Source organism: Ascidia mentula, chromosome 3 (genome assembly GCF_947561715.1).
Source record: "Ascidia mentula chromosome 3, kaAscMent1.1, whole genome shotgun sequence".
Classification (NCBI taxonomy): Eukaryota; Metazoa; Chordata; class Ascidiacea; order Phlebobranchia; family Ascidiidae; genus Ascidia; species Ascidia mentula.
In genome coordinates, this window is record NC_138568.1 from 4,386,013 (window position 1) to 4,399,783 (window position 13,771).

A 13,771-nucleotide genomic window follows, 5' to 3' on the forward strand; every position below is an offset into this window, starting at 1 on the left:
GTAGAAAGTTGGATATGTTGAGAGATAATGTTGCAACACCAGTGTGAGAGCTGCATTAAGAATTACGAGGCGGGATATGAGACTACACACACATGTTATTAAATGTACATGCATTCTCATAGGTGATAGCAGGATATTCCATTTTTGCGTTATTTCACTGCAAAGAACATTTCCTGCGGGTGATTGCATTACGGTGAAGAAAACGCCGAGACGAGTATCGCAGAGCAAAATCAATTTCACATGGTGCTACGTGATTGCTCTTCGGGGTCTCCTAAATAGTCGATCGCAATGATTTCGCCCAGTGGCGTCGTGGCGTCCAACAACGACAGGGCGTATGAATGTATCAAGCGCAACACGCGTGGCTTGTCGCACTTCTCGGCCCGAGAGACAAGCAAAAGCCATAAATTTGTATTGGTCGAATTCATGAAGGTACTGAAAGCGCGATGCAGCTACAAGCGGACTGCTGAAAATGCTGGAAACATAGCCTTTGGGATATGTTTGTGTTGCAGGAACTTATGTTGAAATGTGATGTGCCCTACATGAGATCCACACTCATGCAAATATATCAGCCGAATACAGATCTTGTGAGCAAAATAGTTTAGTAACAGAAACATATTTTGCAAGTCATCGAACTGCGACAACAATTGGTAAACTGTATACTGTCTGGAAGACAGCGGATTCTTCCAGAACAAACAGAAGGCGGAAATAGGTGACCTTGCATGTATATGCATATTCACGCTGCCAGATCACGTTAATTAGCACGGTTTGTTTAGAGTGCCGGCAACGCATTTTGTAATGGAACCATCTTGCTTTGTAGGTGTATAAATTGGTCGATATAGGCAAGTAAGTGTGCATGGTGCCCTTGAACAGCTGTTCCCAAACTTCCAAAAGCTGGTGCGTTTAAACGAATGAAAGGAAATTGGAAAAGTTTTGGAATATTTTATTGTCGCCTGAAGCTGTAACTCCAAGAAGTGAATTTCGGATGAAATGCTTAGTGGAAAGAAGTTAATGACGGTATGTAACTTAACATTAACTAATACTGATAGAAATTTGTTTGTCTATGTAGTTAAAATATATATATTTTAAAAAAAGCTGTAGCTTTTCTCGGGCGTATTTACAAAACGTTCAAACAAAACAAGGAAACGAGCGCTGACGAAGGAAAGGTACCGAAAATACCTATGAAAAATTTGGTAATATTTATTATATTTCCTTTGTTATATTTCCCAGACATGTGCAAAAAATTAGGTTTGCCATGATTGTGTGGCCAAACCAAACGAAACAAGCTGTTAAGTTAAAACAAGCAATGTAATGAACCCTTCCTATATACGAAATGGGCTGCACAAAGGGATTTTCATCAAGATTGTTGTCAAGTTTGTCTTCCCGCTGGGTGTCATGGCGAAGTGGTGAATTTATAGCCAAACTTTTGAATAATTTATCGTCCGCCGGGATCGATTGCTGAGGCAGCAAGCAAGCTTTGTCCCCTTGTGAGTTCAACGGCGAGTAATGAAAAATGATACGTTCACCCAGTATTCTTCGATATTTGCAAAACACTGGGTTCGCAGAATAAAATTGCTCGCACACGGTCTTTAGCGTTTTGGTAAATTACAATTAAGACGGTTGGAATTTAAAGGTAATTTTATTTAGGAGTCAGGAAAATCGATGCCTTTCAAAGTGTAACATTATGCCCTCGTTATTGGAAAAACACAAAGGTTTCTTCCATCACGTACGTCCTATAGGTAAATCCAACGACACAGTGTTATTATCAACAACATTTGCGTTACGGAGGACACGTCGTCATGCCTGTGCTTTGGAAACAATACACAATCACGCATACAATAAAACATTAGTGGGCAGCAAACAAACAAAACAGGCCATTTTCGGTGATGCAGTTTCACATGAAGTTCACCATTGTGTGTATTTGTTTAACTTTCGTGAGGTGCAGACAGTACAAGAGGTTACGGCCTTTCGCTTTTTAACAACAAAAAGATTCGATTATGTGATGTTGACAATCTAACCGCTGAGCGAATATTTTGCATTTACTCCCGGGGGTTGTGAATAAACCGTTGACTGCGGAAAAGATCAAACAAAAAAACGACACCGCACATAAATGCGACGGAACTGGTTTAAAGATTTGTTGGCCTTTACAACGCAGTGCAGAGTCAATAGCAAACTGAACCGCGCTGGGAGCGAAATTGTGACGGCTATACAGCGCTTTGTAGGATGACGTCACGCTGAATAAGCGCCGTCGAAGGAGCAGCAGTTTCACTTCTTGGGCACCAGCGAAGAACAACTGCATGATGAGTATATACCCTCGCTATAGAACAGAGTTGGGCAGATTCCCGAGCAGGACAGCTACATTACATGGTGCTGATAAGGATTGGTGTATCAGATAGATCACTCGTTAGGAATTTATTCGACGTTGTAGCTGCCGTGTTAGCGTGATTAAACAGTAATCACGGGAATGGGAATGGGAATTCGGAATTGCGGATATTTATTATAATCAAAGCTAGGGTCGATATAATGTTAAAGCGTACTGCAGGAAAATGTCCTCGTCCGACGTCTCAACGGATTTCAATAAGACTTGTTATGATTGCGCAGGGGATTAAACGTGGTAATGTCGACTGTGTTGTAGTGCAGGTATGCGCAGTTGCAGAGGGAAAGCTGTGGCAGGAGTTTAAGTACACGAAAGAAGTTAGAGATAGTTAAACTTGGCAGTGAATTTATGACCGAGAACGGAGGGAAGCTTTAAACGGCCGAAATATGTTAATGTGTGTTCTGTATTTCAGTTGCAGACACCTTTTGTGTGTTTTGATTTATATAGCTACAATTGTTTGCCGTGAGCTAACACACAAAACACAAGAGTCTTTGTGGAACCGACCAGCACAAAACACATATGTTTCAGTCTAGTGTTTTTTCAAAGGGTTAAAGACGTAAGTTATTGAACGCAGGCCAATCTTGCCCTATATCTGTAGTCCTCACGTATGCCACGTGCGACTGGCCAGTATGGATATGACCGACAGTCGCTTGGACGACATCGACTTCAGCTTCGTGGTAAGTGGAGATGGAAGTCTCTGTGATGTTGTTATTCCATCGGGGGCAAGATGTCAGAGGTCGTGTTTTTGTGAGGCAATCTCTAATGCGTTACTGGAATGACTTTTTTAATGCACGGGCAGAGATAAGGATACCCTAGTTATTGTTATTGTTGGACTTCAAGTTCTGTTTAACGGCCTTCTGGAGTATTGGTGGAAATGTAAATAAAGCATAGTAACTTCCTTGATTTAGTCACTAGCAGTGAATCTGCGCCCTATAGCGCAGACAGCAGTCTTAAAACCTATTGCATTTTAACGTGAGTCATCATGTGCGGTTGTCCGTACTCGCATGAGAGTTCGGACGCTCAAGTTATCCAGGAGAGAAATAATGATAATCCGACAAGCCAACATGAGGTGAAGGCACAACACAAGCTGCTGAGCCATTCGAACTATCAGCTTGTTCGTCTGCGGGTTAAACCCTGTTTGTAGTAAATTGGTATGAAGGTTGAGGCAAAGCTCAACTGGCGAGTGCAATTCCGGCAAAATTCCAGTAGCAAGACAATAAGTGTAATGGGTTTATCCGCTATTCCAAAAAACAGTCGACGATTAAAGCCATTGTTCTCTATAACTATTCATTACAGTATTCAAAAACCGCACTCGACTGAACTTTTTGAAATTGCAACCTCACACCTCGGCACTGCAGCAACTTTGTTAAACCAGGCTTGGTTGCAAGTATTTTTATCAAAATATTTGGTCGAGTTCTGGGCATTGGTATGTCTTCGTGTTTAACCGCAATTTTTTGCGTTACAGGTTCCAAATCGCGAAATCGACACGGGAACCGTAAAAAAACATAAGAAAAAGAAAACGGACAAAGGTCAGTGGTACTTGTATAATTACAACTTATTGTGAAATAGGCATTTTTCTCCATCGCCCTATACATGTATTTAATACAAACTTGTCAACGTGATTAAAATAACTGTTCAAAACTACGCTCTCAGCATGGTATAGTATTTTGCCCGAAAATGGCAAAGTCCTGCCGACTACAGGAAAATATTTGCTAGTCCCAATTTCAAAATACGTTGTTCTTTCAACACATCAAATACTTGAAAATTTGTACGTAGACAACGACGACAACGCCCGCGAGCACAACGAGGATCTCCCCGATGCCAACAAGGATGGTAAGGATGGGGCAGAAGAGCGACGCGGTTCGACTGAGAACAACGTTGAACCGAACATCAACCTAAGTAGAGACGAACTGCTCAAGTTACTCAGTGTATTTGAGGGCGAACTGCAAGCTAGGGATGAAGTAATCGCCATCCTCAAGACAGAATGCTCCCAAAATCCCGAAACCAGGTTGACAGTTTGTTTGCGTTCGTAGAGAAACTCCCGAAAGGTTTTTTTTGCATTAAACCCTCAAGTAGATTTGGATCATGCTTACTTGACCGAAAAACTCCAGCGATATGTTATACTTGCTCCTATAAGTAATAACAAATGCTGCAATTCTTGAATAAGTTAAAGAAACGTATTATTTTAACCGACATCTATAATTTAGTGCAAAGGTCACCGGGTTTATCTGCACCACATGGTTGCTCTCAATAATATTCCAACACCATAGAGGAAAAAGTTTAATGCAAGTCTTTGATAGGTATGGCCTAGCAACGCAACCCATGAAAGCGCTGCAACGAGATGCTGCCACTTTGGACGTGGCGTTACAAGACGAAGAGTGCGAACAAACCAAGGACCAACTCAAGAAGATCATCCAGGTTTGAATGAGAGCAGTTGATTGTTAAGATATAGGATTTTATAAATTCGCATTTCAGAATCTTACTATTTTATTACTCCTTTTTCAAAAAAGGCTGTCTGACACGCCGAAGATTTTAAATTACCACAACGTGAGATCAAAACGAGCTTAAAACCTAATTACTATATAGGTCATGTCAATTGAATTATAAAATAAAAGCTCAATAGTTGCGTTGTATGGTGTACCACATTTCTTTATCTTTACTGCTTAACAATACATTTTCTTTATGGTTTGAACACAGCATCAGAAAGAGTCGTACAAGAGGCTCAAGCAGATTCTTCTCACATCTCAGGACAAATACCAACGTCTGTCAGTGGACATGGAAGAGGAAAAGCGAAAGCACCAGGAATATATGATGAAATCTGACGACTTCGTTAACTTGTTAGGTATGAGAACCATTAGCATTTTACAGGACAAGTTTACGGCCTCATGTGGTCTTTTGCGCGTATTTGCGCAGCAACTTAACGATGGATTGCGTTTGGACGTTTTCTCACAGGCAAAGTTTTCATTGAACTCGCTTTTGATTGATACCTTTATGGGTGTTCGAGCTGAGGAAAGTGGCATTGTTTAGACACAAGTAATCCTTCATAACGCCTATTTAAAGACACAACAGTCATCGCGACTATCTGGTAGCATCCATAACGAGGCCTACACAAGCGCCAAAACCCGCTCTACAGATATGCCACACACCAGACCACTACACGCAGTGAGCAGACAAGAGTGACGTTTCGTACACCTGATAAAGGGCGCCTGCCCGTCTATTCCAAGTCATTGAAGATTGTCTTATCAGCTGTTGCACATCGGCCCGCTGGGGAGTAAGTTGCAACGGCGCCTTGCGGGTAGCTGTGCCATTGGTGGTCTTCACGTAGTTTGCTTATGTTTTTCTACAAACCAAGCGCTGCGTGTTACTGAAATGGGGAATGTTGAATATTGTTGGAAGTATGCACCGAGCGATGAAACGAGTTTCTCAATAATCGTACGTTTACCAAACAGAGGGCCATCGCTTTCATTTATGACACAAGCTCTCTGGAAAACCTTCGTCAGAGAAGATTAAAATAAAAGCGAAATAGTCTTCTTGACATTTGTTGCTATAGAACCCCAAGAACCACAAATCTTTTTACTTTTTGGACATTCGAACTTTGTGTAGCAGTATCGTTTTACACATAGGGCCTTTCAGGTTCAAATATAAACCATAATTGGGGTCTTGTAAACATGTGAACGAACGACTTGGAGAAATAAAGTGATGGATGATTATACTGACGCGTGTGCCACAAACCGACCATGTGGAACACGGAAATAATGATAGTAGTTTAGTCACCATGCGGACTTGTAGGTGTGGCAACATACGAGGAGACGAAACCGTGTTTTACACAACTTCCTCGACGTGTATTTGTATTCGTGTACAAATGTATATGAGTGGCGTGCGTTTACAAGTGCTTTGACTTTCGTGTAGAACACGACAGGGAGAGACTGAAACAGATGTTGGAACAGGAAAAGGAAGTACACGATCGTAAAGAGAAGGAATTGGTGCGAAAAATCAAAGAAAACAAGGTACAACAGCAAAACAGCGAGTAATATTTTCGCGAGTAGAGGCTGGTCAATAATCTAGATTCTCAGAATTGCTTTTGTTTTTTAATTATAAACATATTCGTGAGTATTGTTTTTGCTCAATTTGTTTTCATGAAACTTTTTCGTCAAGTAGTGATTTGTGTGACAAACTAAACAAATGTTGCTGCCGTGGAATACAAAAAGAGAGTATTTCTTGCTTTTCGTTAAAACCAATTCCAACAAACCGTCGAAAATTATACAGTTACGAAATAGAGCAGTTACAATTTTATCGTGGGAAAAGTTAAATTCAAATCAAAGAAAGATGATGTTACTGACAAAAATACACACGCAATTTGTCCTTGAAAAAAAAAGTAAACAATTGGGAATCACAAAATTGTGAAATAAATGCAAAAATCTCGACGTTTTTGACATGATTTTTTCTGCAGGACGAACTCTCGCGATTGAAGTCTCTGTCCTTGGAATTGGTGGAAGAAAGACAAGAACAGCTGCAAAAGCTCAACGAGCAGAGGCAGCTGGCCACCTCCCATCAGCGCCTAATCGAAGAGCTCCAAGAGAAGGTGGGAGACATAGAAGAAACAAACTCCTCGGCGTTGACGAAGTTACAAGAAATGAGATTAGCGGCGTCGGTTACTCTCGTGTAATGGAGCCGATCGCGGCTTTAAAGTCTTTATATATTTCCGCATAGTTGGGCGTGCACCAAAACAAATAGGGGTTCATTTAACACACTGGCCAAGTACTTCGACACTTGAGCTCTGACAACACTTTGAATTTGATTCTAATGCACAACTCTAAGCCGAAAGTTTTATTCCTCAGGTGAAAGATGCCGATAACTTGGCTTTTTCGGAAAAGGAGCACGCGTCCCAGCTCGAAAACGACTTGGAAGAACAAACCAACAAGTTTTACAATCAAAACGAGGATTTAACAGCCAAATTTGTACAGGAAGAGGCCAAAAACAAACAACTCCAGGAGAAGGTGGGTAGGCAAAGCGAACGGACGCGGTAAACACGATTATTATTTGTTGGGGAACACGACAGACAGAATTATGAACGCCACTTCGACATGACTTGCAGGAAAAAAATGGAATTTCACTTAAACGTACTGTTTTGAAAGAACTGCTAATTATACGCATTTTGACCAAGCACAGTTGAATACGAATAACATCTATGGAATCTTGTATGCTAACAGAGGAGAAATTGTCACGGGCAACAAGCAAAATTAACTTCTTCTTGGCTCGCACGTAGATTGATCTCCTCACAAAACAAGTCAGGAAGCTGAAATGCGTAGACAAAAACCTCCGGAAGACGGACGACCAATTGTGGAGGATCAAAGAGAGACTAGAGCAAGATGAGAGACAAGACGAGCTCCTGGAGGAAGTCGAACTCCTCCGGAATACTGTGAGCGAGATGCAAGAGGCGGAAAAGATCTATGTGCAGGTATAGAGCAAAATCGATATACTTGTGTGTGTGTTGTATCGAGGCAGCGACTAAATGTGATCTGGATAAGTTCAAAGTTCGCCATAATTGTTAAAAAAACTATATCGTTTTTCACTTCCGCTGCAAGGCCTGTTTAACTATAAATGTTTAACACACGGTTGCCAGGAATCCCTGTCATATCCATGTGTTTTGACGTGATTTAAGGCTTGGGCGAGCCTTTCTTGCGATTTTTTGGCGTTGGGTACATAAGCAAAACTGTTGAAATTACATGGATCGAAAGCACAAGACAATATCTCCTTCGTTTAAAAATGTACCAAGAAGCACCTCCTAGTAATGTTAAGGAATATATGTTTAACCGTGTGAAAATTGCCAATTCCACAAGAGTGAAAACCTGGTGTACTGAATCATCGCCACATATTCCAGTTTTGTTCCATGTTCGGTTTCAGTCTTAAACTTATCGTGTTTATTTGTCTTCAGGCACAAGACGAATGCAAGGAACTGCGCGTTACGTTGGAGTCAGAACTCGCGCACACCAAGGCTCTGGGCACGGAGGTCGAACGACTGCGGAAGAACGCACGCAATCAGACCGACATGGAAAGATGCGTGGAGGAGGCCAACTTCCGTCTAGATGAGATGCAACAGCTGTTTGATGCCGAATGCAAAAAGGCGACCAAGATGAAAGCCCAGCTCGAGGTAGGAAGGGCGGCCAACCTTTAGCTGGGATAGGTCACTTTGTTTCGGATGACGTTGGCGGATGTTTACGACAATATTCCGCGCGCTTATGTTTAGAATTGCCATTAGAAGGAATGTGACTGTGACGTAGTTTGAGACGTTTGATTAAATGTCGTGGGTAAAGGTAATGGTCATGGATCTAATACTATAGCGATCGCAGAAATGTTTTATGCAATAACACGATTGGCAGATCGCCCTACTGCGCACTGTGATTTTCAATGATGAATTTTGGACCACAACTTTTAAACTGACAGATACTCCACTACAATTCCAATTGTTTTTCCACGGTACAAACTATCAGAATCCCCGTTTTTCAAGTTTGTCAGTCAGCAGCATACTAAAAAGCCGATTTACGTAAAAAATACAACGGTTTTCTTTTCTCTTCTCCCAGGAGTTTCAGGAGAAGCTAAGCAAGATTGACGAAACCGACGCAACGTTGAAGATGAGCGAGATCAAAGTGAGGAAACTACAACAGAACATCACCGATCTGACGAATGAGAGGGACGGTCTCGAGACCAAACTGCAAGTGGAGAAAGACAAGTGTGCGCAGTGCATTGAGATGCTTGAAGACGAACGAAACACGGTAAAACACTATCCTACTATTTAGGCATTAATTCTCGTTTTCTCCAACCAGTTAAATCCCAATTAAACGTCAATATGTAAGGGATCGTACCAAAATTATTCAGCCCATAACACGAACAGCTATGCATAAAAAAGAAATGCTATGCATAAACGTATAGCTGCGATAAATGACCATACAGTATGACTTACCTGGAGTCAAGAGTTTGCAACCGGAATAAAGGTATTTAAACACACCCTGGTTTACGGAGGATTGTAACCCGAGAAACATTGGCGGGAATTTAAAGCATAAAACATGCTGTCAAGTTTCCAACAAATTTATTTGATTGTTCAATGTAGGCACCAAATTATGTTTCATGCGGTATAAGAGCACATACATAGCAACAATTGAGTTTAAATAGATCTAGGAAATTACCATATTTGCCCACCATATGGCGCTGACGAGTTTCTTTAGCTTTAAACACTTATACCATTACGTGCAGATAACAAAAGTGTCGCAAAAAATGATTGAGGAAAGCAAAAAAGTTTGGAAGCTGAAAGAAGAACTCGCCGTGCAGGAAACGAAACGAGCTGAGGAGATGGAAAAGCTTCACGTCAAGTTGGAGGAGGCCATCAAACAACACCAAGATTGCATCCCAAAAGTAAGCAACTAAATTTGGTGATGAACAAAGACGTGTTTGAAACGTTTGCTTAATATGTCTTTAAACATCATCTTAGGTTTGGGTTTCCCATTTAAAGTAGTACTTTGAACCTAAGTAAATTCATATTCATTCTGCTTTCGTTTGAAAGAGCTGGTTTTATCTCCCTGCTCATAACACAAAAAAACGCACCTTGTTTACAACTACTTTACCATCACACACACAACAAACATGTGTTTTTCCTGACGCAGGAAAAAGTCAGTCAGATGGAGACGCAAGGCAACAATCTACGAAAGCAGATCGCGATGTTGAAGACCCGCTTGGACAAGCTGGAAGACGAAAGCGATCTTAAGGAAAACGAATTGAAGGAAAGCAAAGCTGCAGCAGAACGGGCGAAAGCCAACGTAATAATTTAGTTCCTACTTTGCATTACTTCATAGTATATATATATAACGTGGGACAAATTTGGCTTAGCTACATTTGAGTTTAAGATGTTTCAAACGAGCTTACTTCTCGTTGCAGCTTCACACTTCCACGGAAAAGCTAAAGAAACTGGTGTCGCTTGGCCTAAACGAACAAGTCGCGATCGCCAAGTACGAGGAATACAAAGAAAAGAGCTCAGTAAGTTGTGGGAAATTTTTGGTTCGACGTGCGACCCTATGCATATTCTGTGCTCTTACAGAAACTGGAACTGGCCAACGAAGATTTACGCAAGAAACTCGAGAGTCTTGAAGATTCGTTACGAGACGAGAAAACAACGAACACCAATAACAACAATATTAGACTGAAGGTAGCTACGGTATTCCTACCCAAGCTTTATTGTACAACTATAAACCGTAATTAGTTTCTAACAACCTCAACGGTATTATTTCTCAGGGCGTACCGATGAGCCACATTAGCACACAAACCAGCTCGGAGGGAAAGCCCCCTTCTCCCGCGCACCCTCGTGTGGCCGCATCGCAGCGTTCCCATCAACCACGCGCATGCGCTAGTGATACGTCGACGCGTTCCTCTTCAGTTCGGCGGGTTTCGACTTCGGCAAGTCGCCGCGAAACTTCTGTGGATGCCCGAACACAAAGGCAGAGGGTAAGCAGGAAAGTAAGGATATTATAGAGTAACTTTTGAAATGGTGCTCGGAAAGTTCTCGCCGAAGCGGCACCGATATTTATTGAAAAATGAACGACACGAGTCACAGATAATTTCCAATGAACATATGTTGTTTTCTGAACCTTAAGTAATCGTGTTTGTTAAATAGGTGCCTTTATAGCCCAGCATTCACATCCGAATATGTTTATTAGTCGACCTCTTCAAGCTCGAGCGCCAATCAGCAGACGGTTTCAAATTCAAACGGACCAATCATCGTCCGCCTAAAGGGTAACGATGCAAAGGGCAGCAAGGCGCCATCACCTGTTTCCATGACCATATCTCACGATCCGAAAACTGAAGCGACGCCCACGTTTCGAATCGTGCGTGACTCCACAACAGGAAGCCCCCATATCGAAACCAGTGTGAATGAAGGGAAAAAAGGAATCCAGATAAGAATGCCGGGAAAGACAAAAGGTCAGAAACCTTGATCACATTTTAAAGCTTAAAAACAGCGAACCGTTGGCCCATAAGCTCGTCTTTCCGGATTGTCGGGTAACTTTGCTATGTCGTCATGCACAAATGCATTTCCAGATAAGACGCCCAGCACCAAGCCACCGGCGTCAACGGGCAACAAAATGGCAACCGGAAAGGTTGCTGGAAGTCCGAAAGTAACAAGTAGAGTGACAGTCACACCTACTGCGTCTTCCAAAGCCAGAAGTTCCAGTAAGACCCAGGTAAACTTAGGGACAAGTGTTCGAGCATTTCGTCAATGTAAACGATCTTAACGTTGTATGAAATAACAAAGTCAGGTAATTTGTTGGTGTTCAGTGGCGTAGGAGCAGAATGATTAAAAATGTCTTTAAGCGTTTAAATGGAGAAAAAACAACATTCAAAACCAAATCAAAATTAGCTACATTTTTTTGCAAAGTCCAGAATGTCAATCTTGCATTTTTGCAAAGTCCAGAATGTCAAACAAAATTAAGTTTTATACTGGTATGCTGCGTACGCAACATATCCAATAACCGAACCGTCTTTTTTCAGGCCTCACGGCGCGAGTCCATCTCCCCGACGAGGATCCCAAAACTAAGGGGAAATACCCCAACCCCGAGCCCGGCGTCACCGAGCCCAACACCCACGAGACCATCTCGCACTGCCTCAAAATCGCAGTCTTCCAGATAGGTGCTCAGAATGCGGTTCCGCGTGAGGACCAGAGAGAGAGAGAGAGAGACGGGGTTCCAGTCAGTTCTCCGTGCTTCACAACATGTGCCCACTGTAGACATATGCTGGTGTACTGAATAATGGGCAACAAGATTTTGTAAGGCGCAGTGAGTGCCGGTTTATTTTATCTCCCAATGAAATTTCACCCTCGCTATTCACAGCTACCATGTTCTGTTTTTTCAAAGGTGTCGGAACAAAAACTGTCTTGGTTGTCAGCATTAATATGTGTTAAAGATCGGTATGTACGAATTTGCAGATAATTTCAGAAGTCCATTTTACCGCGACTTGGCTTTGGGAAGTGTCGCACATATGACAAACAACGTATATAAAGCATAATAATGCGCCAAATTTAATAGCATAGCAGAAGCATGCTTCGGATCTCCAAATCCATACAACTGCCCAACTGCAAGCGCTTCCATTTATTTAATATAAGCACTTGATAAAGCAATACTTCCTCAAGTTGTTAATATGCAACTGCGCAGCCAACGGAGGCTTTGCAATTATGTCAATCGAAGCGATTACTGTGACGCGTTCATGACGTCACTGTTACGTTGTGGTGCTTTCATCGGAGGAATTATTTGACGTTCGCACAGCGGAGAGTATTTATTTGTGAGAAAGCGGGGCGAATAAATGGAGTTCCACGAAATGAGTGACTGGTTTTGTTTCTCATGATTGGGGGAAGAACGAGAAGCTTACATCAAAAGTAGGTCAACAAACCGCTAAATACATTATAACGGTGTCAGGAAATGCGACAAATACACAGATCTCTGTTAAATAACGATTATATTTCAACCGCTTATGCTTTAAATTAAAAATAACTGCTTTCCTCTTTAAACAAACACACAATAGAGTAGAAAACAGAAAACCTAATCACATTAAGCCGAACATAATATAGTTCACAACAAAATAATGCATTCCAAACAGTACCCTAGCGGGGCGTAAGCTTTCACTGCACTGGGAAAGAATCGTTCGACACGGGCGAGGTTAAATGATCGATTTTTCATCAATCATTAACTCTCGTGCTGCCGAAACTAAACCCACAAACCATTTTCAGTTGCCCCGTTTCTACCATTTACAATAACAAGGGAGAAGCGATGCAGACATTCTGGAGTGCTTACCGATAAATTTTGGCATATGTGGTTGTTTGCTGATAACGATTGAAGGGGGTCGGAGGTTTGTATACCAAAATGCAAACAGTAGGCGCCGGAAGGTGTGTATGCAATTAATTTAAAGAAAACAGCGCCTATTTAATATTTTAGCTAAAAAGTATGCTTAAAAGGACCTTGGGGACTTGGTTTGTCATTATAGCAGTTTCCCAGAGTGATATCAAATCTATTTAATATTTATTATTATTATTATTGGTTCGTAAAGGTAATCGTAATAAAATATCAACAGTTTTAAGCAATTCACAACCTGGTGACAACTTTCAACAAACAAAGTAAATGAAAGCTTACCACCAAAAAACAACAAACAAACAGCGACAAACAGGTTGGGCTGAACAAGGTAGTTTCGGTTTAATGGCGAAGGAAAAAGGTTGAACGCATATGAGTCGGTGATTGAAGCCTTGTAGATACTAAGCAGTAGGAGGATATTAGTGTGTGGAATGAGTTCCAAAACCACGCCAGCTTGACAAAGTTGCGGTGCGCTAAGCTGGCGTTCAGTTCGTATGACTCGTAGATCAGCAAC

At 41.7% G+C, this 13,771-nt stretch overlaps 2 protein-coding genes across 3 annotated transcripts in view; one reads left to right on the forward strand and one right to left on the reverse strand.

Moving 5' to 3' along the window:
• LOC145893904 (uncharacterized protein C3orf26 homolog) overlaps nt 1-13,771 on the reverse strand; it is a 38,820-nt gene that overhangs the window by 17,752 nt on the left and 7,297 nt on the right. The window lies entirely within an intron of this gene.
• Nucleotides 825-12,705, forward strand: LOC145893901 (uncharacterized). 2 transcript variants are annotated; one of them, XM_082982293.1, is made up of 19 exons: nt 825-1,014; nt 3,840-3,903; nt 4,151-4,382; nt 4,675-4,792; nt 5,072-5,216; nt 6,284-6,381; nt 6,825-6,956; nt 7,213-7,371; nt 7,641-7,832; nt 8,310-8,525; nt 8,956-9,147; nt 9,626-9,784; nt 10,033-10,185; nt 10,304-10,402; nt 10,464-10,571; nt 10,658-10,867; nt 11,080-11,341; nt 11,459-11,601; nt 11,909-12,705. In XM_082982293.1, exons 1-19 carry the CDS (start codon nt 988-990, stop codon nt 12,044-12,046), a joined length of 2,847 nt encoding a protein of 948 aa, XP_082838419.1. In that variant the 5' UTR covers nt 825-987; the 3' UTR covers nt 12,047-12,705. The 2 variants fall into 2 exon arrangements, with proteins under 2 accessions (XP_082838419.1, XP_082838418.1); XM_082982292.1 differs by lacking the exon at nt 825-1,014 and adding an exon at nt 2,868-3,051.